Source organism: Lepisosteus oculatus, chromosome 14 (assembly GCF_040954835.1).
Source record: "Lepisosteus oculatus isolate fLepOcu1 chromosome 14, fLepOcu1.hap2, whole genome shotgun sequence".
Lineage (NCBI taxonomy): Eukaryota > Metazoa > Chordata > Actinopteri > Semionotiformes > Lepisosteidae > Lepisosteus > Lepisosteus oculatus.
The window spans coordinates 41,386,426-41,412,910 of NC_090709.1; the positions used below are offsets into that span (position 1 = coordinate 41,386,426).

Consider the following 26,485-nt stretch of genomic DNA (forward strand, 5'->3'; position numbering starts at 1 on the left):
ACACTGTATTCTACTGCACTTTACTACAGCCGACTGCACTCTGCTGACCTCTACTGCACTCTGCTGACCTCTGGTGTATTCTACTGCACTCTGCTGACCTCTGGTGTATTCTACTGCACTTTACTACAGTCTGCTGACCTCTGGTGTATTCTACTGCACTTTACTACAGTCTGCTGACCTCTGGTGTATTCTACTGCACTTTACTACAGTCTGCTGACCTCTGGTGTATTCTACTGCACTCTCTCGCACTCTCTCGCACTCTCTCGCACTCTCTCGCACTCTCTCGCACTCTCTCGCACTCTCTCGCACTCTCTCGCACTCTCTCGCACTCTCTCGCACTCTCTCGCACTCTCTCGCACTCTCTCGCACTCTCTCGCACTCTCTCGCACTCTCTCGCACTCTCTCGCACTCCTGCCCGGGGAGGTGAGGTGTGGAGAGACTGCAGCCAAAAGGATGAGACAGGATCAGGTTAAAACACCTCAGGTCGTTGGCGTGTCCGCAGACAAGAGGCCCTCTGGGATGGCCGGCGCCCTGGTGTAACCCCCCCTGTGCCCTCCTCTCTCCTCGCAGGTCCGGACACCCCCGGCGACCCTGTGTACTCTCTGGCGCAGCAGCCCAGCCCCATGGGCGTGGACGAGACGGTAATCCCAAAACCCCCTTCCCAGCCCCTCTGCTCGTCAACACGACTTTCCTTCCGGGCGCGGCGTTGAGCCAAACCCATTCCCGAGCCTCCCCCCCCCCCCCCGTGCCGGCCCAGTTCCCCCCTTCCGCTGGGGTTCGAGACCTGCGGGGCTCTGCTCTTAACCCGTCTCGAATTATACAGACTTTACCACACGATCTTACGTTCTTATCCTTCAATTTCTCTCTTACCTCCGTTCCTCCTCCTCCTCCTCCTCTTCGTGACCCCCTGGACTGCTGGACTGAAGACCTGTGCTTGGGGGGTGTGACAGCTGTGCCCCCACCACCCCACCCCCTCCGCCCTGGGACTTGAACCGGCAACCTTTCAGTTGTGAGTCCCTGAGCCCCCCCGCTGGCTCCTCTCGCGTTCATAGCGTCCCCCCTTGCTGGGGACTGAGCAGGCCTGCAGACCGAGGCGCTCTAGATAAATAATACTGTATTAATCCAGTAGGGAACTTGATGTGTTACAGCAGTCCAGCCCAAGACAAGCAAAACAGACATCAGAATAGTTATAAAAACAAAAGACAAACAAAATAAATAAATACATAGGTGTGTGCAAAATGTGCTGATCATAGTCACTGTAAAAACAATAAAATGTGTGCAAAATGTGCATAGGTTTATACAGACTGATTGTCCAAAAAGTACAATGGAGTAAACATGCTGTCCATAGAGGAGCAGATGAAGGGCGAACAGTCCTAGCCTAGGGCAGCGTTATACACCCTGACAGCCGCCGGGAGGAGAGACCTGCGGAAACGTTCCCTTGAACACCGTTGCTGGAGCAGTCTGTTGCTAAAAGTGCTCCGCTGCCCAGTCACAGTCCCATGAAGCGGATGAGAGGTGTTGTTCATGATGGCTGTGAGCTTGGTCAGCATTCTCCTCTCAGCCACCGCCTCCAGGGGGTCCTGGCTCATCCCCAGCACAGTGCCAGCCTTCTTGATGAGTTTCTTGAGCCTATTTGCATCTTTTGTCATGATGCTGCTGCCCCAGCACACCACAGCGTAGAAGATGGCCGCCGCCGCCACTGATTCCTAAAAATTGTGTAGCAGTGTTCCACACACGCCAAAGGACCTGAGTCTCCTAAGAAAATAGTCGGCTCTGACCTCTCTTGTACAGGGCGTCAGCGTTGCCAGAGGAGGAGCTGTAGCTGGAAACAGATTGTGGGGGATCCACGTCGGGTGCCAGCGGAGAAGAGGCTGTGGGATCTTCCCGCACTCCCGGGAGCCTCTGTACGGGATCCGTGAGGGGTCACCCGGAAGATCGCCAACAATCCGGGCGGATTTGTCCTTGCCACATCCTGCTGCGTCTGCGTCCTGCGTCCCGGTCACGTTCACGGAGGTGTCCTGAGCTAAGGGTCATCGGTAACGCGGGGCTCAGATGGACTGGCCTGACCCGCTGGCTGGTGGCTCTGGAGACCTGGGACGGTGGGATCCACCCAGGGTGGTGTTTTCCGTGGGATCTTCTGGGGAAAACCCCTGGAGGTGCTGTTCCATGTTGGATCTGTACAGATCCGTTGAAACATTTACCCGTCGGACCTATAGATACACAATTCTGTGGGATCTGATGGGGGAAAACCCCTCGATGTACATTTATGTGTTGGATCTATGGAGATCCTGTGGGATCTTTCCAGTAGCAGCTCGATCTGGACTCGTATATGGGAACCCGCTGTATACAGACAGTGCGGCCGGGATCCGTGCCGGCTCTGCGGGATCTCGTGGGGGAACCCCAGTGATGTACAGGTAGGTCCTCTGGGTGCAGCGACCAATCTGGGACAGGGTCCGTGCCGGTCCTGCGATCTTGGACACAGAGGTCACTGAACCCTGCGGTGTGGAAGGCCATGTGGGGGGAAATGGGGTGGCGTAATTGCAGCTGAACTCTTCCTGCCACTAGAGGGCACTCTTCCGCTTCACTGTAAATAGCCACAGTGGGAGCTGTGTAATTGAGAGTCCGTTGGCCAAGGGTGTGGGGAGTGCGCGGTCGCGCGTGGGGCCTGAGGAAGGTCACGGCCTGGTGTTGAAAGGGTGGGCGACGGGCTTGTGGCGTTTGTCGGGAGATTTGTTTTATTATTGTTTACTCCAAAAGGCAGAAAATAAAAGCCCCCTGAACGACCCTCCTCCCTGTTGGCGCTTGTGAGTCTTGTGCGTGCAGTATCCTCCACACACACACACACACACACACACACACCTGCGTGCAGTATCCTCCACACACACACACACAAAGACAGACCCTGCGTGCAGTATCCTCCACACACACACACAAAGACAGACCCTGCGTGCAGTATCCTCCACACACACACACAAAGACAGACCCTGCGTGCAGTATCCTCCACACACACACACACAAAGACAGACCCTGCGTGCAGTATCCTCCACACACACACACACAGACCCTGCGTGCAGTATCCTCCACACACACACACACAAGACAGACCCTGCGTGCAGTATCCTCCACACACACACACACAAGACAGACCCTGCGTGCAGTATCCTCCACACACACACACAAAGACAGACCCTGCGTGCAGTATCCTCCACACACACACACACAGACCCTGCGTGCAGTATCCTCCACACACAGACCCTGCGTGCAGTATCCTCCACACACAGACCCTGCGTGCAGTATCCTCCACACACACACACAGACCCTGCGTGCAGTATCCTCCACACACACACACACAGACCCTGCGTGCAGTATCCTCCACACACACACACACAGACCCTGCGTGCAGTATCCTCCACACACAGACCCTGCGTGCAGTATCCTCCACACACAGACCCTGCGTGCAGTATCCTCCACACCCAGACCCAGACCCTGCGTGCAGTATCCTCCACACACACACCCAGACCCTGCGTGCAGTATCCTCCACACACACACACAGACCCTGCGTGCAGTATCTTCCACACACACACACACCGTGACAAGTTAAGGGCGTGACTGACGGCGTGCTGTTCTGAAAAGTGTGTGTGTGTGGAGGGGGGAGTTGGTGGGCTTTCCTTTTTCAACAAAGCGCTTTCGATTTCTTGAAACCTGTCGAAGCCGTGACGCTGTGCCAAGGCCCGTAGGTGCAGTCATGCCTTCGCTCTCCGGCGGGGGGGCGCTGAAGGGATCCCCCGAGATTCGGTGTGCGGACTCCCGCAGGTTCTTCGCCGCTGTCGCCTGTAACAGCCGTGCTTAATTGCTTAATTGGATCCTGTTTCTGCCTGCCCTTCCTGCCTCCTCCTCCCCCCGCCCCCGGCTGGGCAAAAGGGCAAGATCTGTGGTATGTATGGGCCTGTCTGTTGTCCTGCTGTTGTGTTGCTTTGCTTGAATACAGGAAGAGCCAACCCCCCCCCCCCCCTTGGGCAGCGTGAAAGTCCCTCTGCCTCAGAAGAGGAAGTGTCCAGAGTCTCTCCCCGTCCTCCCCGCCGGACAGATGAGGAGCCCGGGCCGCGCCGCGATGTTCCTGCTGCTGTTGGCGCTGCTCTCCCTGGGGGGCTGCTCCGGGCCAGGTAACGCCGCCGCCGTGGTCCCGGACCCCCCGGGGGGGGGTATAGGCTGCACAGAGCGCGCACCGGGGCGGGAGGGGGGGAGGGTGGAGACGAGGAACGGCGAACGTGAGGTTGTGTGACCGAGGGAAGCCACAGGCTGCGGTCTCGGTCTCTCGCGCGTCGATCCGGAGGGGACCCGCTGAGCTCTCTTCTTTCACACCGCGTGCGTGATCCAGGCGGGCCCCGAGCCGGCGTTAGGGTCTCGGCAAGGACTGGACACGTTCTGATGCGCCTGCTGTGCTTCAGGATGGATGGGAAATGCAGGGGGGAGGTTGTTTCGTCGTCTCCTCGAGAAGAGAATTCGGCCGGAGTTTTTTTGCCAAGCCCTGCAGCTGTCGCTCCAAAAGAGGGTCCGAAATTGTTTGAAGACGCGCGTTCTGCAGGTGACGGGTTCAGTGCAGATACGTCGAAGAGACTGAGAAACGTATATTCTTGGTGGGGGGAGTCTGGCAGTACTGCAGCACCACAGCTGGACAGCACCACGACGCACAACGGCGTCCGACGACGTCGCTCAGTTGGACAGCTTGAGAAACTGGATCCGCAATGCTTGAGAAAACAGCGGCTCCTTTGTGTTGTTCGACAGCGGCTCGCTTCCCGAGCCGGAGGAAGCGAGCGCCCTCTTCGGCCTCACGCTCTTGTCGTACGGCGGGTTTTCTGCTCCGCTCCGCTTGTCCCCGGCTGGGAGGCCTCGCTGGGTTGAGCTGGGCTTGGCGGCACCGCGGCTGGTCTGCTGTGGTAGCGGTGGTGGGGGTGCGAGGGGCGCTGGTGAAGAGCCGAGCGCGGGTTTCTGCAGGGTCGGTGAATCTGAGGGCGGCGGGCGGGGAGGACCGTTCCTCATCCCCCACCGCCGCGGCGCAGTGGCTGTTGGAGGATCCCGGGCTCTCTGTTTCGGATCGAGGGGGAAGTAACGGTTTCAGGCCCCGGTCACGGGTCTGTGTTCTCCACCAGCCTGGCCACACACACTGCGCACACACACACCGCACACTCACTCACACACAGCGCACACTGCATTCTCACACCGCACACTCTCGCACACTGCACACACCGCATACTCCACACGCACAGCGCACACTGCACACACTGAGCACACACACACCGCATACTCACTCACACACAGCGCAAACTGCATTCTCACACTACACACACACTGCACACTCTCGCTCACTGCACACACCGCATACTCCACACACGCACACTGCACACACTCTCGCACACTGCACACTGCACACACCCCATACTCCACACTCACAGCACACACTCTCGCACACTGCACACTGCACACACCGCATACTCCACACACTCACAGCACACACTCTCGCACACTGCACACACCGCATACTGCACACACTCACAGCACACACTCTCGCACACTGCACACACCGCATACTCCACACACTCACAGCACACACTCTCGCACACTGCACACACCGCATACTCCACACACTCTCGCACACTGCACACTGCACACTCTCGCACACTGCACACACCACATACTCCACACACACACACTGCACAGACTCTCGCACACTGCACACTGCACACACCGCATACTCCACACACTCACAGCACACACTCTCGCACACTGCACACACCGCATACTCCACACACTCACAGCACACACTCTCGCACACTGCACACACCGCATACTCCACACACTCACAGCACACACTCTCGCACACTGCACACACCGCATACTCCACACACTCACAGCACACACTCTCGCACACTGCACACTGCACACTCTCGCACACTGCACACACCGCATACTCCACACACTCTCGCACACTGCACACTGCACACTCTCGCACACTGCACACACCACATACTCCACACACACACACTGCACACTCTCGCACACTGCACACTGCACACACCGCATACTGCACACACTCACAGCACAGACTCTCGCACACTGCACACTGCACACACCGCATACTGCACACACTCACAGCACAGACTCTCGCACACTGCACACTGCACACACCGCATACTGCACACACTCACAGCACACACACACTGCGCACACCGCATACACCACACCCTTACACACTTACACACTCACACCGCACACTCTCAATCTCTCGCAGTGTGATGAGATCTCCTGCCGGACTCTTTATTCATTCGCACACTCTCTCACACACAGCGCACACTCTCTCACACACATACATACACACACAGCACACTCTCACACACATACACCCACACTGCACACTTTCTCTCACACTCACACTCTCACTCTCTCTCTCTTTCACACTCTCACTCTCTCTCGCTCACAGTGCGACGAGATCTCCTGCCGGGCTCTCTAGTCGTTCCTCAGTCGAGCCCCGGCTGTCGCCCGTCACTGGCCCCAGCGAGAGTCGGGGCGAGAGCCGGTTCTCAAGAGCACCCTGGCCTGCGAAACCTCGGGGCAGTCTGTTCCTGATTTCTGTCGGGCTGGGGGAGGAGGAGAGAGGAACTGAGAGGCTCTCACATGGGGCTGCTGGACCACAGTTTCCCTCTCTGAAACCACAGTCCTGCTCCTCTTATTTTTACTTGCTGTTTCGCTGCGCTCCGAACACAGAGGATTAGAATAACAATCCTCACACTTATATATAGCGCCTTGCTGGACTCTCCACTCAGAGCTCTTCCCAGGTCAGGGGGATCCCCTCCAGCCCCCCCAGTGTGCAGCCCCCACCTGGATGATGCTCCAGTCCGCTCAGCACACAGCAGCTCTCAGTGGGGAGGAGAGCAGAGGGATGGAGCCAGTTCAGAGAGGGGGGTGATTAGGAGGACATGATGGGGAATTAGACCAGGACACTGGGGTGACACCCCTACTCTTCTCCAGAAACACCCTGGGGTTTAATTAAATTAATACAAGCCACAGTTTAATGTCTGAAAGATGGCACAATTTTTACAGTACAGTCTCCTTATCACTATACTGGGGCATCAGGACCCACACAGTGCAGGGTGAGCACCCCCTACTGGTCCCCCCTCTCCCAGCAGCAGCCTCAGCTTTCCCAGGAGTCTCCCCTCCAGGTACAGGCCAGGCTGAGCTCCTGTGGGTGGTGAGTTTCAGGATGATATAGGTTTCAGACACCGCGGCCCAATTCAGTCCCGACTGAAGCGGGCCCCAGCAGTGTGGTGGTACAGCGCATGTAGGTAAAAAGTCTCTCTTTCTCCGCCCGCCCCCCCCAGAGAGAATCTCGGTGCCTGAGGGCCAGAGCCACCTGCTCCTCCGCTGCGGCCACCCCCCTCCAGGACCGAAGCACTTTGTCCAGTGGACTCACGCCGAGCAGACGGGCACGCAGGTCATCGTGACCCGGTACGCCAGCTCGGACGTGGACACGGCGGGCAGCAGGCCGGAGAACAAGTACGGCCTGGACTCCGAGGGCTCCCTGCGCATCCGCGACCTGCGCCCGTCCGACGCTGGCCACTACGCCTGCAACGGCCGGACTGTGGCGGAAGTGGAGGTGCTGCCAGGTCAGTGGGCGGGGAGGAGTAGCGTTCGTGGTAACGGTATCGTTGCTAGCGGCAGCTATCGAGCGTGTCGCTCTGTTATAGTCTGCTCTGTTCCTCTCCGTTCCGCTGAAATACACTCCGTCACACTTACTGTGAATTGATTTTATTACACTCTGCTCTGTTCCTCTCCGTTCCGCTGAAATACACTCCGTCACACTTACTGTGAATTGATTTTATTGCACTCCGCTCTGTTCCACTCTGTTACACTGAAATGCACCCCGTCACACGTACTGTGAATTGATTTTATTGCACTCCGCTCTGTTCCACTCCGTTGCACTGAAATACACTCCGTCACACTTACTGTGAATTGATTTTATTGCACTCCGCTCTGTTCCACTCCGTTGCACTGAAATGCACCCCGTCACACGTACTGTGAATTGATTTTATTGCACTCCGCTCTGTTCCACTCCGTTGCACTGAAATACACTCCGTCACACTTACTGTGAATTGATTTTATTGCACTCCACTCTGTTCCACTCCGTTGCACCGAAATACACTCCGTCACACTTACTGTGAATTGATTTTATTGCACTCCGCTCTGTTCCACTCTGTTGCACTGAAGCACACTTTATTACGCTCTGCTCTGCTCCACTCTGTTACACCGAAATGCACCCCGTCACACGTACTGTGAATTGATTTTATGACACTCTGCTCTCCTCCACTCCATTACACTGGAATATTGCACTGAAATACACATCATAACACCCTGCTCCGCTCCACTCCATTGCACTGAACTCCACTCCATTACGCTGTAATACACATTATTGCACTCTGCTCCACTCCATTACACTGAAATATGCTCTGTTACACTGAACTCCACACTCTCTGCTCTGGTTACTTTTGGCCACAGGAGGCACTTAACCAGTTCACAAGCTCATATTCATATAACTACACCTGGGTGACCTGTTACAGGAGTGTCTTCTCTTTTCAGGGATACCAGCAGGCACTACGCATACTGCCACTGAGAGTTATGAGTTGAGTACCGAGAGTAAGTGAGAAATTTTAAATCTACATACATAGGTGCTGCTATATCCCGGTGACCCATGTTCACTCCATTACACTTATAATTACTTTTGACCACAGGAGACAGTTAAACAATTAACAAGCTCATAATCAGATCTATTTAAGTGCGTAAACTGTGCTGCACCTGGATGACCTGTTACAGGAGTGTCTTCTCTTTTCAGGGATGCCAGCAAGTACTACACATACTCCCACTGAGAGCCCTGACCTGAGTACTGAGAGTAAGTGAGAAATATTACTTCTACATACAATAAGTGTTACTATATCCTGGTGACCTGTGTTGTGTTACACTGAGCTCCACTCCGTTACACTGAATTTCACTCTTTAACGCTGAACTCCTCTCCATTACACTGAAATACACTCCATTAGACTCTTAATTGATTTTGACTGCAGGAGGCTGTTTAACATTTAACAAGCTCATAATCAGATCTATTTAAGTGCGAAAACTGTGCTGCACCTGGATGACCTGTTAAAGGAGTGTCTTCTCTTTTCAGGGATGCCAACAAGTGCTACACATACTCCCACTGAGAGCCCTGACCTGAGTACTGAGAGTAAGTGAGAAATATTACTTCTACATACATACAATAAGTGTTACTATATCCTGGTGACCTGTGTTGTTACACTGAGCTCCACTCCGTTACACTAAATTTCACTCCTATCGCTGAACTCCTCTCCATTACACTGAAATACACTCCATTAGACTCTTAATTGATTTTGACTGCAGCAGGCTGTTAAACATTTAACAAGCTCATAATCAGATCTATTTAAGTGCGAAAACCGTGCTGCACCTGGATGACCTGTTAAAGGAGTGTCTTCTCTTTTCAGGGATGCCAGCAAGTGCTACGCATACTCCCACTGAGAGCCCTGACCTGAGTACTGAGAGTAAGTGAGAAATATTACTTCTACATACATACAATAAGTGTTACTATATCCTGGTGACCTGTGTTGTTACACTGAGCTCCACTCCGTTACACTAAATTTCACTCCTATCGCTGAACTCCTCTCCATTACACTGAAATACACTCCATTAGACTCTTAATTGATTTTGACTGCAGCAGGCTGTTAAACATTTAACAAGCTCATAATCAGATCTATTTAAGTGCGAAAACCGTGCTGCACCTGGATGACCTGTTAAAGGAGTGTCTTCTCTTTTCAGGGATGCCAGCAAGTGCTACACATACTCCCACTGAGAGCCTTGACCTGCGTACTGAGAGTAAGTGAGAAATATTACTTCTACATACATACAATAAGTGTTACTATATCCTGGTGACCTGTGTTGTGTTACACTGACCTCCACTGCACTACACTGAATTTCACCCCATTACACTGAAATACACTTTGTGACATTGTGCTCTGCTCCACTCCGTGACACTGAACTCCACTCCCTTACACTACAGTACACTTGATTACGCTCTGCTCTGCTCCACTCCTTGACACTGAAGTACACTCCAGAACTCTGAGATACTGAGATACACTCCCTTGCACTTAACTCCACTCCATTGCGCTCTGCGCTGACTACTTTTGACCAGAGGAGGCAATTAAACAATTAACAAGCTCAAATTCAGAAAACCGTGCTGCACCTGGGTGACCTGTTACAGGAGTGTCTCCTCTTTTCAGGGGTACCAGCTGATACTAAACATACTGCCACTGAGAGCCCTGACCCGAGTACTGAGAGTAAGTGAGAAATAGTACTTCTACGTGCAGAAGTGTTACTATACCCTGGTGGCCTGTGCTCTGGGCAGCTCTGGGGGTGCTGGGGTGTTACAGACTGTAGATCCTGCTGTGTGGAGTCTGCATGTCTCTTTCCGAAGGCCTGTCGGCCTGTTTAACGGGGCGTTTCTGGGCTGGGTGTGTGGGGGGGTGTGTGTTTGAGGGTGTGAACGTGTAAGGTGACACCTGCGGGCGTGCTCGCCCAGAGGAGGAAGAGTATCCCGTCCGGGGATTCGGAAGTGACGCGTTTTTAACGGCAGCCCCCCTCTCCCTCTCCCTCCAGGGGGCAGGCAGGCCGAGCTGACCTCCCGGCCGGGCGCCGTGGTCTCGCAGGGAAAGGGTACGTCTCCCGGGACCCGCCGCCCTGGCGGTCCACACCTCCGCGCTTTCGGGGATCGCCGTGGGTCTGGAGTCGAGGAGCGGACGGACAGTGGTCAGGGACCGGTCGAGGAGCGGACGGACAGTGGTCAGGGACCGGTCGAGGAGCGGACGGACAGTGGACAGGGACCGGTCGAGGAGCAGACAGGGACCGGTCGAGGAGCAGACAGGGACCGGTCGAGGAGCAGACAGGGACCGGTTGAGGAGCAGACACAGACGGTGGACAGGGACTGGTTGAGGAGCGGACAGGGACTGGTTGAGGAGCAGACACAGACGGTGGACAGGGACTGGTTGAGGGGTGGACAGGGACTGGTTGAGGGGTGGACAGGGACCGGTCGAGGAGTGGTCAGGGACTGGTAAGGGAGTGGACGGGGACTGGTCAAGGAGTTGGTTAGACAGTGGTCAGGGACAGGAGAAGGACTGGTCAGCCAGTGGTAAGGGGCTAATCAGCCAGTGGTCAGTGACTGTAGAGACTGGCGGCCTTGAGGCCATCAGGCCAGATCCTGAGCTGTCTCGTCTCCTGAGGATCATGTCCTGTGGAGGAGAAGTAAGCTCACTGTTGCCTGAGCCAGCCTGACCACCTGCCCCCTGTCCCCTCCGTCTCCTGACGCCCTGCTGCTTGTGTTTCCTCTGCGTCCCGACAGTGGTCATCGCGGTCGTCGTCGCCCTGTGTGTGGTGTTGCACCTGATTGGAGGGGCTCTGTACCTGTGGAAGAGGCAGAAACGCCAGGACTCGGGTAATTCTGACCCCCCCCCAGAGTCACTCCTGCTCCCCCCTCATGGACTCTGCAGCGCAATGGCGACACCTTGTGGCCGTGAAGCGGTACTGCTCACCTACCGGCACTGCAGCTCAGAGTTGAGCACTAGAACAGTTGCGGTTGGGAAGAGCCGTTCAACCCCCTTGGTCTGTGTGGTAGTGATCTCACCCAGCTGTGTCTGGAGAAAAGCCAGGGTATCAGCTTCAACCACAGGGCTGGGCAGCCTGTTCCCCACGCCGGCCACCCTCTGTGTGCAGAAGAGCCCCCCTGTCCTGACTGGAGGAGCTCACCCAGCTGTGTCTGGAGAAAAGCCAGGGTATCGGCTTCAACCACAGGGCTGGGCAGCCTGTTCCCCACCCCCGCCACCCTCTGTGTACAGAAGAGCCCCCCTGTCCTGACTGGAGGAGCTCACCCAGCTGTGTCTGGAGAAAAGCCAGGGTATCGGCTTCAACCACAGGGCTGGGCAGCTTGTTCCCCACCCCCACCCCCCTCTGTGTACAGAGGAGCCCCCTGTCCTGACCGGAGGAGCTCACCCAGCTGTGTCTTGAGAAAAGCCAGGGTATCGGCTTCAACCACAGGGCTGGGCAGCTTGTTTCCCACCCCCACCCCCCTCTGTGTACAGAAAAGCCTCCTGTCCTGACTGGAGGAGCTCACCCAGCTGTGTCTTGAGAAAAGCCAGGGTATCGGCTTCAACCACAGGGCTGGGCAGCTTGTTCCCCACCCCCACCCCCCTCTGTGTACAGAAAAGCCTCCTGTCCTGACTGGAGGAGCTCACCCAGCTGTGTCTGGAGAGGAGCCGGGGTATCGGCTTCAACCACAGGGCTGGGCAGCTTGTTCCCCACCCCCTCCTCCCTCTGTGTACAGACGAACCTCCTGTCCTGATTTCTGCTCATCACCCTTCGTATCTCCTTAACAAGTCCTCCGACACTGACGTGTTTCCCTTCTGTTCCCAGCCCTGGATGTGAAGAATGAAGGGGCGTCCTTACAGAACCTGCTGTCCGCTGGTGAGTCCCACGCCCTCTGGTGCTGTCCGCCATTCAGCCATGCCACTGAGCTGTGTCCACCCCCCCCAGTGCACTGACCCCACTTTCACTGACCGCCTATCTCTCTCTCTCACAGGGATCGACGTGGAGCCGCGCACAGCTGGACCAGTAGGTGTCAGGCTTGGGGGGGGGTGTCTAAGACTGGTGTCCTGTCCAGGGTGTGTGTGTGTGTGTGTGTCCTGTGATGGACTGGTGTCCTGTCCAGGGTGTGTGTGTGTGTGTGTCCTGTGATGGACTGGTGTCCTGTCCAGGGTGTGTGTGTGTGTGTGTGTGTCCTGTGATGGACTGGTGTCCTGTCCAGGGTGTGTGAGTGTGTGTGTGTCCTGTGATGGACTGGTGTCCTGTCCAGGGTGTGTGTGTGTGTGTCCTGTGATGGACTGGTGTCCTGTCCAGGGTGTGTGTGTGTGTGTCCTGTGATGGACTGGTGTCCTGTCCAGGGTGTGTGTGTGTGTGTCCTGTGATGGACTGGTGTCCTGTCCAGGGTGTGTGTGTGTGTGTCCTGTGATGGACTGGTGTCCTGTCCAGGGTGAGTGTGTGTGTGTCCTGTGATGGACTGGTGTCCTGTCCAGGGTGTGTGAGTGTGTGTGTGTCCTGTGATGGACTGGTGTCCTGTCCAGGGTGTGTGAGTGTGTGTGTGTCCTGTGATGGACTGGTGTCCTGTCCAGGGTGTGTGAGTGTGTGTGTGTCCTGTGATGGACTGGTGTCCTGTCCAGGGTGTGTGAGTGTGTGTGTGTCCTGTGATGGACTGGTGTCCTGTCCAGGGTGTGTGAGTGTGTGTGTGTCCTGTGATGGACTGGTGTCCTGTCCAGGGTGTGTGAGTGTGTGTGTGTCCTGTGATGGACTGGTGTCCTGTCCAGGGTGTGTGAGTGTGTGTGTGTCCTGTGATGGACTGGTGTCCTGTCCAGGGTGTGTGAGTGTGTGTGTGTCCTGTGATGGACTGGTGTCCTGTCCAGGGTGTGTGAGTGTGTGTGTGTCCTGTGAAGGACTGGTGTCCTGTCCAGGGTGTGTGAGTGTGTGTGTGTCCTGTGAAGGACTGGTGTCCTGTCCAGGGTGTGTGTGTGTGTGTCCTGTGATGGACTGGTGTCCTGTCCAGGGTGTGTGTGCGTGTGTCCTGTGATGGACTGGTGTCCTGTCCAGGGTGTGTGTGCGTGTGTCCTGTGATGGACTGGTGTCCTGTCCAGGGTGTGTGTGTGTCCTGTGATGGACTGGTGTCCTGTCCAGGGTGTGTGTGTGTCCTGTGATGGACTGGTGTCCTGTCCAGGGTGTGTGTGTGTCCTGTGATGGACTGGTGTCCTGTCCAGGGTGTGTGAGTGTGTGTGTGTCCTGTGATGGACTGGTGTCCTGTCCAGGGTGTGTGAGTGTGTGTGTGTCCTGTGATGGACTGGTGTCCTGTCCAGGGTGTGTGAGTGTGTGTGTGTCCTGTGATGGACTGGTGTCCTGTCCAGGGTGTGTGAGTGTGTGTGTGTCCTGTGATGGACTGGTGTCCTGTCCAGGGTGTGTGAGTGTGTGTGTGTCCTGTGATGGACTGGTGTCCTGTCCAGGGTGTGTGAGTGTGTGTGTGTCCTGTGATGGACTGGTGTCCTGTCCAGGGTGTGTGAGTGTGTGTGTGTCCTGTGAAGGACTGGTGTCCTGTCCAGGGTGTGTGAGTGTGTGTGTGTCCTGTGAAGGACTGGTGTCCTGTCCAGGGTGTGTGAGTGTGTGTGTGTCCTGTGAAGGACTGGTGTCCTGTCCAGGGTGTGTGTGTGTGTGTCCTGTGAAGGACTGGTGTCCTGTCCAGGGTGTGTGTGTGTGTGTCCTGTGATGGACTGGTGTCCTGTCCAGGGTGTGTGTGTGTGTGTCCTGTGATGGACTGGTGTCCTGTCCAGGGTGTGTGTGTGTGTGTCCTGTGATGGACTGGTGTCCTGTCCAGGGTGTGTGAGTGTGTGCGTGTGTCCTGTGATGGACTGGTGCCCTGTCCAGGGTGTGTGTGTGTGTGTCCTGTGATGGACTGGTGCCCTGTCCAGGGTGTGTGTGTGTGTGTCCTGTGATGGACTGGTGCCCTGTCCAGGGTGGGTGTGTGTCCTGTGATGGACTGGTGCCCTGTCCAGGGTGGGTGTGTGTCCTGTGATGGACTGGTGTCCTGTCCAGGGGGGTGTGTGTGTGTGTCCTGTGATGGACTGGTGTCCTGTCCAGGGTGGTGTGTGTGTGTGTGTGTGTCCTGTGATGGACTGCTGTCCTGTCCAGGGTGAGCCCTGCCTTGTGCCTGTTGCTTGCTGGGACAGACTCCAGCTCCCCCAGTCTGTGACCCTGGACTGGAAAGAGCTGGGGGAAGACAGAGGGGTGGATGACATCCTGTGATGGACTGAATAAACCTGGCGTTTGTCTTCCAGGCGGACGGCAAGGAGGCCGTGAAGCTGGTCCACTACTCTGCACTGGGACAGCAGGACCAGCGGCCCCCAGTCCAGGACCCGGAGTCCAGCCTGGTCTGATCCGCCATGTCCAGATACATCCTGTCCTGTCCCCAGGCACAGAGAGCCACTGTTCTGCAGGAGCACCACGCAAGCCCAGCTGTCTCACAGGATTGTGTGATGTGTGCTGATTACAGACACAGGCCAGCCTGTGATCCAGCAGGATTGTGTGATGTGTGCTGATTACAGAGACACAGACCAGCCTGTGATCCAGCAGGATTGTGTGATGTGTGCTGATTACAGACACAGGCCAGCCTGTGATCCAGCAGGATTGTGTGATGTGTGCTGATTACAGACACAGGCCAGCCTGTGATCCAGCAGGATTGTGTGATGTGTGCTGATTACAGACACAGGCCAGCCTGTGATCCAGCAGGATTGTGTGATGTGTGCTGATTACAGACACTGACCAGCCTGTGATCCAGCAGGATTGTGTGATGTGTGCTGATTACAGACACTGACCAGCCTGTGATCCAGCAGGATTGTGTGATGTGCTGATTACAGAGACACAGACCAGCCTGTGATCCAGCAGGATTGTGTGATGTGTGCTGATTACAGAGACACAGACCAGCCTGTGATCCAGCAGGATTGTGTGATGTGTGCTGATTACAGAGACACAGACCAGCCTGTGATCCAGCAGGATTGTGTGATGTGTGCTGATTACAGACACAGGCCAGCCTGTGATCCAGCAGGATTGTGTGATGTGTGCTGATTACAGAGACACAGACCAGCCTGTGATCCAGCAGGATTGTGTGATGTGTGCTGATTACAGAGACACAGACCAGCCTGTGATCCAGCAGGATTGTGTGATGTGTGCTGATTACAGAGACACAGACCAGCCTGTGATCCAGCAGGATTGTGTGATGTGTGCTGATTACAGACACAGACCAGCCTGTGATCCAGCAGGATTGTGTGATGTATGCTGATTACAGAGACACAGACCAGCCTGTGATCCAGCAGGATTGTGTGATGTGTGCTGATTACAGAGACACAGACCAGCCTGTGATCCAGCAGGATTGTGTGATGTGTGCTGATTACAGAGACACAGACCAGCCTGTGATCCAGCAGGATTGTGTGATGTGTGCTGATTACAGAGACACAGACCAGCCTGTGATCCAGCAGGATTGTGAGATGTGTGCTGATTACAGACACAGGCCAGCCTGTGATCCAGCAGGATTGTGTGATGTGTGCTGATTACAGACACTGACCAGCCTGTGATCCAGCAGGATTGTGTGATGTGTGCTGATTACAGAGACACAGGCCAGCCTGTGATCCAGCAGGATTGTGTGATGTGTGCTGATTACAGACACAGACCAGCCTGTGATCCAGCAGGATTGTGTGATGTGTGCTGATTACAGAGACACAGGCCAGCCTGTGATCCAGCAGGATTGTGTGATGTGTGCTGATTACAGACACTGACCAGCCTGTGATCCAGCAGGATTGTGTGATGTGTGCTGATAACAGAGACACAGGCCAGCCTGTGATCCAGCAGGATTGTGTGATGTGTGCTGATTACAGACACTGACCAGCCTGTGATCCAGCAGGATTGTGTGATGTGTGCTGATTACAGAGACACAGTCCAGCCTGTGATCCAGCAGGATTGTGTGATGTGTGCTGATTACAGACACAGGCCAGCCTGTGATCCAGCAGGATTGTGTGATGTGTGCTGATTACAGAGACAGATTGCAGTATGTATGAAGTGGCATCTTGACCAACAGTTACCTTGGCGTGCGCACGCATCCACAAAAAAAACAACTAGAGGAAACCGAAGCTACAGCGAGGAGTCTTAAATCCGCGTCTCCACAGCACAGCTGCAGCGACTCTCCCGGGACTGCAGGGGGCGCTAGCAGACTGCTTTCGTACAGTTCTGCCGGCCTACATGGGCCCCTGGGTGAGTGGTGAGCCCTGTGCAGGCGTCTCTCTAGGGGATCTGCTGCCTCTCTCTCCCGCCCGCTGCTCTCTGTCTAGACCTGATCTCCGTCGCGATCACGGCGCTGACCAGTCCGGCCAGGCCGCAGGCCACCAGGGAGGTGTGCACTGTGTGGGAGGTGGAGCCCCCTGCTGGAGGGAAGAGGGTGGTGCAGGAGGTAGGCTGGTACTGGTACTCGCAATTACACTCCTCCCCCTCAGATCTGTACAGGACTGGAGAGACACTCAGTCTGATCGCCTCCAGCTTCACCCTCACACTCTTCCTCCTCAGATCTGTACAGGACTGGAGAGACACTCAGTCTGATCGCCTCCAGCTTCACCCTCACACTCCTCCTCCTCAGATCTGTACAGGACTGGAGAGACACTCAGTCTGATCACCTCCAGCTTCATCCTCACACTCCTCCTCCTCAGATCTGTACAGGACTGGAGAGACACTCAGTCCGATCGCCTCCAGCTTCACCCTCACACTCCTCCTCCTCCTCAGATCTGTACAGGACTGGAGAGACACTCAGTCTGATCGCCTCCAGCTTCACCCTCACACTCCTCCTCCTCCTCAGATCTGTACAGGACTGGAGAGACACTCAGTCTGATCACCTCCAGCTTCACCCTCACACTCCTCCTCCTCAGATCTGTACAGGACTGGAGAGACACTCAGTCTGATCACCTCCAGCTTCACCCTCACACTCCTCCTCCTCAGATCTGGCCATGGGCTTGTAGAACACTCTTATTCTCCATCAGTTTTTACATGTTCATGAGAATCGTGCAGCTGTGCCTTGAGAGTTGTCAGGGAATCCAGTGCTGTTTTCTCTGTGGACTCGAAGGCCGTTTGTAGACTCTCCTCAGCGGGAGCCAGGGGTGGTGTAGCTGCTGCAGCTGTTGACAGAATCGCCCCGCCAGACTTCCTGCGGGCTTGAGCAAGAGGGGTTTCGACAGCCCTGGACTTTCAGAGTGGCGAAACACTCTTTCAGAGTGACTTTCAGACTGGCAGTTCACGGCGCCGCGGTAAGGGAGCGCGTTTCCGGGCTCAGCGAAGGTCGTTGGTTTCCCAGCCACACCCACTGGGACCTGACTGGACCAGGGCTCGTGAGCTCTGGCGCTCTGGATCTGTGAAGGAAACTAGGGCTGATAGAGTGGGACAGGAGGCGCTTCTCTACACAGAGAGTGGTGGGGGTAGGGAACAAGCTGCCCGGCCCTGTGGTTGAAGCCAATACCCTGGCTTCTCTCCAGACACAGCTGGGTGAGCTCCTCCAGTCAGGACAGGAAGTGCATCTTTACGCAGAGGGTGGTGGGGGTGGGGAGCAAGCTGTGTCCATTCAGAGGGTCTCGTTCCGCCGCTGCCGGCCCGATCTCGCTCGCCGGCACAGCCGCGGCCCTCCGACTCCCAGGATTCACTGCAGGAGTCGCAGAGGAAACCGCTGCCGTGTCTGTTCTGGCTGATGAGGAACCAGACCCTCACAGGGCCCCCACTGACATCACCGACTCTCGACAGGGAGGTCAAGAGAGTTGAACAGTCAAGTGTGGCAGCAGAGAGAGACTCTTAGACCTTCCCTCTCAGAGGAAACGCGCAGAGTGGAGAAACACAGAGCTTCACGCAGGAAGTGTGCAGAACTGGGCTGCAGGCAGGAGAGGAAGAGCTGAGCTCCCTCAGTTCACTCTCTCAGAGCGCAGAGTCATGGAGGGACTCAGAGGAGCCCCAGAGCTTCTCCTGCTGGTCCTCCTCTCCCTGGCCGGAGGATCCCTCTCAGGTAAGAGCAGGACTGTCTTCTCTCGGGGGGGCTGGAGAGTTAAGGGGGCTCCCAGTGTCAGTGTGGGGTGCTGGAGAGTGAGGGGGCTCCCAGTCTGTTGGTGTCGGGGGCAGGATTTCCACACTGTCCAGGGTGTGTGTGTGTCCTGTGATGGACTGGTGTCCTGTCCAGGGTGTGTGTGTGTCCTGTGATGGACTGGTGTCCTGTCCAGGGTGTGTGTGTGTCCTGTGATGGACTGGTGTCCTGTCCAGGGTGTGTGTGTGTCCTGTGATGGACTGGTGTCCTGTCCAGGGTGTGTGTGTGTCCTGTCCAGGGTGTGTGAGTGTCCTGTGATGGACTGGTGTCCTGTCCAGGGTGTGTGTGTGTGTGTCCTGTGATGGACTGGTGTCCTGTCCAGGGTGTGTGTGTGTGTGTCCTGTGACGGACTGGTGTCCTGTCCAGGGTGTGTGAGTGTGTGTGTGTCCTGTGACGGACTGGTGTCCTGTCCAGGGTGTGTGAGTGTGTGTGTGTCCTGTGACGGACTGGTGTCCTGTCCAGGGTGTGTGAGTGTGTGTGTGTCCTGTGATGGACTGGTGTCCTGTCCAGGGTGTGTGCGTGCGTGTGTCCTGTGATGGACTGGTGTCCTGTCCAGGGTGTGCGTGTGTCCTGTGATGGACTGGTGTCCTGTCCAGGGTGTGTGCGTGTGTGTGTCCTGTGATGGACTGGTGTCCTGTCCAGGGTGAACCCTGCCTTGTACCTGTTTCTTGCTGGGACAGACTCCAGCTGCCCCCTGTGGCCCTGGATCCACGTACGTCTGGTGAGGATGGACTGGACCTCAGAAATTCTGGATGGACTTGTGGGTTTCCTCTGAAAGGTGTTCCAGGGCTCACTGTGTAACCTGAAAGCGTTTCCATAGCCAAGAGGAGCAGGGCGATGTTTCACAAGCTCCGTTGTGAGGAGAGATATTTTTTATCGTAGGGAATCTGCACCGTGCCGATTTAAGCTCACAAGCTCTGTGGTTCAGCAGTTCTGTTCCGGGAAGAGGAACTCTGGTTGCAGGCTGTGGGTTTCACAGGAAGCTGGGTAGAGATATTCGAAATCCTGCCTTCTCATGGTGACAGGGTGAGACCACTCACAGCATTTCCATACTCATCAGAGCCCCAGACAGCCGTCTTCAGTGGACTGTCTCCCATCAGAGCCCCAGTCCTGGGGCAGGAGACAGCTGTCTCCAGTGGACTGTCTGTCATCTGAGCCCCAGTCCTGGGACAAGAGACAGCTGTCTCCAGTGGACTGCCTACTGTACTTTACTATGTTACACTACTGTACTACACTATACTGTATAATACTGTACTACACTCTACTGTACAATAAGATACTGTACTATACTACACTCTACTGTATAATACACTACTGTACTACACTACACTATACTGTACTGTACTATACCATTTGCTGCTCTGCTACACTTGATCTCTGATCCTTTGAGAAGGGGCTGGATGAGGTCCTCTGATCTACTCTAGCAGGGATGAGCCTCTCACTTGTAGCCTCTCTTACAGTCTTGGTGCAGTAACAGGACGCAGGTCCTCCTGTGAAAACGCTCTGTAGCAATGGAATCAGGTTATGCTGGGTGAATGTTCTGAAAAACAGCTGGAGGAGATCTCTGGGTCAGCCGCCGAAGCAGCCACTGGCAGCCTCTTCCATGCCCTTAATGAGGCTGCAGCAATGTCCCGTGGTCATCCTGTAGTGGGGTGAGAGGAGCGAGGGGTGTGAACACACGGCTGGAAGGTGTCTGATCTGAAACAAGTTCTCCTCTTCAGTTATCGAACCCTGAGCTCCATCCCAGCCCCTCCTCCTGTGTGTCTTTTCTGTCTCCCATGTAGACAGAGGGGCTGTTGCTCCGAGTCTGTTCTTCACCAGACTGTTCTTCCACAGGTCCAGCGATCCGCACTGTCACTGTCCCAGAGGGAGGATCTGTAACACTGATCTGTGCTGTGAGAAAACCTGTTTCTTTCCATGAGCCAGTACTGTGGTCAGTCAATCTGAGAGGTGCTGAACACACTGTGGTGACCAGACTTGAGGATGGAAGTCTGGTCAAAGGAGGTGATGATCCACAGAACAGATTCTCTCTGCTTGACGATTCCTCCCTTCAGATATGGAGTGTGAAGCCTGGAGACGCTGGACTGTACAGCTGTAACAGGCAGCCGGTGGCAGATTTACAGGTGACGACGGGTGAGAACGTTTTTAATTTCAGCATCTGTCTTTAGTGGTTCGTGTCCAGTCTGTGTTTTTTTTTTGCCATTTCTCCCAGCACTCAGTAACCAGTATCTCACGCCGGGCCTTCCTGCTCACCAGCTCTTTGAAACACGAAAGCAAGATAAATTTCGTAAGTCGCTCGTTGCTCAGACTGGTGTCAGGCCAGAGTATTGCCTTGAATTCGATGTGTGACGAGACTGTGCAGCTTCTGTTATCTCCCGAGCTCCCCTCCCTGTGTTTCGCAGTAGGGAGGGGTTGTGAACGAAGTCTTTAATGGACAGACAGTGAGTGTTGCTCTGCTCGCAGAGCAAAGTCAAGATCGTGTGAGTCGTTGAGGAACTAGTGACTCCTCCTGCCTTCGGGGGGGAGCAGACCGGAACATCAAGTTCTGTTTCTGTCACTGTGGGATAGAATATTTTTCTGATATGCTTCAGCAGCTGAGTCACCACACCGTTGCGCTGGTGTTGAAGGTCAGAGGCCGTGTGTGTTTAGGTTCACTCACGGGATTTTTCTAACTGAACGCTTGTGATTGTATGTTAGACGTTTCAAAAGCCTGACCAGGCTCTCGGTCCCTGACAGAAGTCACCTTTGGAGGGCTTTTTAGGGGTCTATAGAGACACTCAAGGAAATGGTGGTAGAGGCTACTGAAGAGTTCACAGCTCCAGGCCCTTAGGACATGAAATGATTCAGGATTTCAAAACTGCTCTGAAACAGTGGTTTTTGATCATTCTCACATTTTGACCAATCATCTTCTCAGAATTGGTCAGGTGACTGAGGGGCAAATGTTGTATCAGTTGCTTGCTCAGTTTGCATATGGAAGGATCTGCCCTCTTTTCTCAGACGACAGATACAGTAGGTGATCTAACTCTGAAAGCCCCCACTTCCTGGATTTAAACAGTCACCCGACCAGTTGTCTTGTGCCAACTTGTCAGGTGACTGACAGCTGCAGGTCATTCCCACAGCATTCTGGGAAATGTAGTCTGAGCCTACTGTGTCCTCACAAAGTCCTATTGACTGACGTTTCCCTTCTCTCAGTCTGAGGGTCTTTGTGTCTGTCCCACAGTGATAATCTCGGTGCCTGAGGGTCACCACCTCGTCCTGAACTGCAGGGACCCTCCTCCAGCACAGGGGACCTCAGTCCAGTGGACATACAGGAGGGACAGAGAGGGGGACACACAGGCCATTGACGTCACAAGGAAGATACCCAACACAGAACAAAAGAAATACCATGTTTATAGCAGTGGATCTCTTTACATTCATGATGTATCGCTGGACGACTCTGGACTGTACTACTGTAACAGTCAGGCTGTGGCAGAGCTGGAGGTGCTGGGAGGTGAGGATGAGGAGCAGTGTGGTCAGATTGAGAAACCGGTGAGTCCGGGGGTCTGTGACCTCTGGTCCGGTGAGTCCGGGGGTCTGAGACCTCTGGTCCGGTGAGTCCGGGGGTCTGTGACCTCTGGTCCGGTGAGTCCGGGGGTCTGTGACCCTGGTCCGGTGAGTCCGGGGGTCTGTGACCTCTGGGTCAGTCAATCCCGGGGGTCTGTGACCTCTGGTCCAGTCAGTAGAAAACCATGATTTGTCAGGTTTTAATGGGCTTATTTTAACACAAGGGTGGTGGGGGTGTGGAACAAGCTGTTGAATCTGATACTCAAGCAGGATGAGCCTCTCTTACAGTCGTAACACAGTTAAAGGTAAACCTCAAGCCCCTCCTCCTGTGTGTCTTGTCTGTCTCCCATGAGGAGACAGAGGGGCTGTTGCTCTGAGTCTGTTCTTCACCTGACTGTTCTTCCACAGGTCCAGCGAGCCACACTGTCACTGTCCCAGAGGGAAGAGCTGTAACCCTGAACTGTGCTGTGTCGAAGCCTGTTTCTTTCAATGAGCCAGTACTGTGGTCAGTCACTCTGAGAGGTGCTGATCACACTGTGCTGTCCAGACTTGAGGATGGACATGAGGTCAAAGGAGCTGATGATCCACAGAACAGATTCTCTCTTCTTGATGATTCCTCCCTCCTGATATGGAGTGTGAAGCCTGGAGACTCTGGACTGTACAGCTGTAACAGGCAGCCGGTGGTAGATTTACAGGTGACGACAGGTGAGCAGTCCGAAGCTCTTCCCTGCTGTGTCTGTCTTGAGCTGGTCTGGCCCAGAGGGGTTTCCTCCCAGCTGGCAGCAGCTCTGACCTCAGAGGAGTGTGGGGCAAGAGAAGCAGCAGCAGCAGCAGGCGCTGCTCTGCTGTCAGGAGGTCGGGGCCACTTCTTCAGCACGTTTCTCTTCAGGCCCACAGAAGGCGCGTGCCGCTGCCAGATGGTGCCGAGATGAGTTTCCCGGGACGCCCCTGTGCTCCGTCGCTGGTTTTACAGTAACGCACACAGCCCCTCCAGAAGCCCTGCCCACCCTGTTCAGATCCACACCTTTTCTGGTCTAGCAGCCTGAAATCAAGACGTCGGAGTGTGTTTTATGCTCATTGACACATTGTCACACACAAAACAACAAAAGCCCAGGCACTCTGACAGGTCCCTACAATTGAAAGCCCGGAGTCAGGTGTCCCCTTGTCCTCCTTCAATGTGTGGAGCAGGGCGTCCCCCCCAGGCCCCTGCTCGCTGTCCCCAGCTCCCGACTACGGTTCTCCGTCTCCGTCCCTTTTGAGTCCTCCCTGATCTGATGCCGTAGATGCGAACGATATTTCCTCGGGGTGAAGGAACTGTCCGCTCAGCTTCTTCCAACGTCTGCTTGTCTCCAACTGAGACCGAGGAACTACTTTACACAGAGGGGGGTGGGGGTGGGGAACGAGCTGCCCAGCCATGTGCTGGAAACCACAAGACCCAGCTGTATGAGACCTGGGATCAGTTCATTAAGTTCTAATCGGGCCAGATGGCCTCGTTTGTAACTGTTCTTGTGTTCTTATCTCCTCGGGGACAGGAGGCACAAGTCCCACTCCTGGAGCTGAGACTTCCTCTGGGAAACCTGCTCCAGGTGGAGGAGGAAAAGGTGGTGATGGTACAGGTGAGTGTGAGGCTGAACCTACACGAGCTACAGAACAAGCTGGTGCGCAGACCTCTGCCGTTCTGATCAGCAAACACGCCTGGCCTGATTGCTTGCTTCACCCTTTGTACATCTGACACCGAGAGCAAGAGCCGCTTCTTTGCACAGAGGGTGGTGGGGGTGGGGAACAAGCCGCCCAGCCCTGTGGTTGAAGCCGATACCCTGGCTTCTCTCCAGACACAGCTGGGTGAGCTCCTCCAGTCAGGACAGGAGGCTCTTCTGTACACAGAGGGGGGCGGGGGTGGGGAACAAGCCGCCCAGCCCTGTGGTTGAAGCCGATACCCTGGCTCCTCTCCAGACACAGCTGGGTGAGCTCCTCCAGTCAGGACAGGAGGCTCTTCTCAAGTTTCAAGTTTATTGTCATTACACTCATATACATGGTATATGGTATAACGAAATGCTATTTAGCTAGCTCTCAGACATAAGTAGTACAAAGAGAGAAAAAAACAACAACAATACAATTGTGTAGCAAAAGAAAGACAGAGACAACAGGCGATGTGCAATAAAAACGACAACAGGCAATGTGCAAAACAACAAAAAGGTAACAGGTTATGTGCAAAAATATGCATCAACAGAATAAAATAAAGGGATACAAATTATGGGGACTGAGCTTTTGACATGTACACAGAGGGGGGCGGGGGTGGGGAACAAGCTGCCCAGCCCTGTGCTGGAAACCACAAGACCCAGCTGTATGAGACCTGGGATCAGTTCATTAAGTTCTAATCGGGCCAGATGGCCTCGTTTGTAACTGTTCTTGTGTTCTTATCTCCTCGGGGACAGGAGGCACAAGTCCCACTCCTGGAGCTGAGACTTCCTCTGGGAAACCTGCTCCAGGTGGAGGAGGAAAAGGTGGTGATGATACAGGTGAGTGTGAGGCTGAACCTACACGAGCTACAGAACAAGCTGGTGCGCAGACCTCTGCCGTTCTGATCAGCAAACACGCCTGGCCTGATTGCTTGCTTCACCCTTTGTACATCTGACACCGAGAGCAAGAGCCGCTTCTTTGCACAGAGGGTGGCGGGGGTGGGGAACAAGCCGCCCAGCCCTGTGGTTGAAGCCGATACCCTGGCTTCTCTCCAGACACAGCTGGGTGAGCTCCTCCAGTCAGGACAGGGGGCTCTTCTGTACACAGAGGGTGGCGGGGGTGGGGAACAAGCCGCCCAGCCCCTGTGGTTGAAGCCGATACCCTGGCTCCTCTTCAGACACAGGAGTTTATTGATCAAATGCACAACAATGCTGCGTGCAGCAGCAGCAGTTGCTGGCAATGAAATGTCTTTTCTGCGAGCTCACAAAAATCACAAAAACACAAAAATCACGAATCGGGGAAAAATCACTAAATTGAGGTTCCGATTTTTGAAATTGAATAAAAACTCAATACGATTAGAGCTGCTGTGTGTCTACGTACTATGTGTCCAGGGTGTATGCAGTATATCCAAGTAGTGCAGTGATGCTGAATACAGTGAAAACTGGGTGTCCCTGTAGTCATTACAGGTGATCTGCTGAAGGAGCCGCAGGCTGGCTGTTCAGCAGTCAGGCTGAACGTCGGCAAGATGCCGAGCAAGCACGCTTCTGTCTTTATCACCGGGCTCCGGTGGGGTCCGTGCCCGCGGGGTCTTTAACAACCTTGCCGGCTTTGTGTCGGGCGTCTTTGAGATCGAGTTCAGGTTCTTAGCGTTTCAAAAACCCCGTCCGTTTCAAGCTACAGGCGACACTCCTGTGACTGTTCTCTCCTTTCTCCTCGCTTCAACAGCAGGATCTTCCCTTTGGGAAAGAGGAAAAGGTTGGTGTGCCGTATCGTGCTTATTACACCTTTGTCACGTCTTCATTACATATTTATTGCCACTTACAAGTTCACTGGACTTAAACTTTTTAAGTTGAACCCAGGCCATGGATGGAGATGTCAAAACTACATTACCCATAAATCTCTGTGTCTGGGGGGGGGGGGATGAGGTGCTGTCCTCAGTCTCCTGACGAACTGTTACAACAGCTTGTCAGAACTACATTCCCATAATGCTGTGGGGGGAGTGAGCCGCCGTCCTCAGTCTCCTGACGAACTGTTACAGCAGCTTGTCAGAACTACATTCCCATAATGCTGTGGGGGGAGTGAGCCGCTGTCCTCAGTCTCCTGACGAACTGTGTTACAGCAGCTTGTCAGAACTACATTCCCATAATGCTGTGGGGGGAGTGAGCCGCTGTCCTCAGTCTCCTGACGAACTGTGTTACAGCAGCTTGTCAGAACTACATTCCCATAATGCTGTGGGGGGAGTGAGCCGCTGTCCTCAGTCTCCTGACGAACTGTGTTACAGCAGCTTGTCAGAACTTCATTCCCATAATGCTGTGGGGGGGGTGAGCCGCTGTCCTCAGTCTCCTGACGAACTGTTACAGCAGCTTGTCAGAACTACATTCCCATAATGCTGTGGGGGGAGTGAGCCGCTGTCCTCAGTCTCCTGACGAACTGTGTTACAGCAGCTTGTCAGAACTACAT

At 54.8% G+C, this 26,485-nt stretch overlaps 2 protein-coding genes across 21 annotated transcripts in view; both read left to right on the forward strand.

The window, feature by feature from the left end:
- LOC138242438 (melanoma-associated antigen E1-like) overlaps window positions 1-2,788 on the forward strand; it is a 65,821-nt gene extending 63,033 nt beyond the window's left edge. For 14 of the 16 annotated variants that reach the window (XM_069197934.1, XM_069197945.1, XM_069197947.1 and 11 more), the window contains 2 exons: window positions 571-641; window positions 1,792-2,788. In XM_069197934.1, coding sequence (XP_069054035.1) covers window positions 571-641; window positions 1,792-2,022 — 302 coding nt within the window. In that variant the 3' untranslated portion in view covers window positions 2,023-2,788. The other 2 variants (XR_011191565.1, XM_069197948.1) reach the window with 2 other exon arrangements.
- A 1,235-nt stretch (window positions 2,789-4,023) lies between these two features.
- Window positions 4,024-15,324, forward strand: LOC138242442 (leukosialin-like). Of its 5 annotated transcripts, XM_069197973.1 has the most exons (13): window positions 4,028-4,163; window positions 7,377-7,661; window positions 8,632-8,688; window positions 8,885-8,941; window positions 9,215-9,271; window positions 9,546-9,602; window positions 9,877-9,933; window positions 10,338-10,394; window positions 10,714-10,770; window positions 11,453-11,545; window positions 12,520-12,570; window positions 12,686-12,717; window positions 14,979-15,324. In XM_069197973.1, exons 1-13 carry the CDS (start codon window positions 4,088-4,090, stop codon window positions 15,075-15,077), a joined length of 1,035 nt encoding a protein of 344 aa, XP_069054074.1. In that variant the 5' UTR covers window positions 4,028-4,087; the 3' UTR covers window positions 15,078-15,324. The 5 variants fall into 5 exon arrangements, with proteins under 5 accessions (XP_069054072.1, XP_069054074.1, XP_069054070.1 ...); XM_069197971.1 differs by lacking the exon at window positions 11,453-11,545 and having other exon boundaries at window positions 4,024-4,163; XM_069197969.1 differs by lacking the exon at window positions 9,877-9,933.
- Window positions 15,325-26,485: the final 11,161 nt, after the last annotated feature.

Coding starts and splice junctions, on each gene's coding strand:
- LOC138242442 (XM_069197973.1), top strand. CDS start 4,088: ATGAGGAGCCCGGGCCGCGCCGCGATGTTCCTGCTGCTGTTGGCGCTG. Junction 7,662..8,631: donor GGAAGTGGAGGTGCTGCCAG/GTCAGTGGGCGG, acceptor TTCTCTTTTCAG/GGATACCAGCAGGCACTACG. Junction 9,603..9,876: donor CCCTGACCTGAGTACTGAGA/GTAAGTGAGAAA, acceptor TTCTCTTTTCAG/GGATGCCAGCAAGTGCTACA.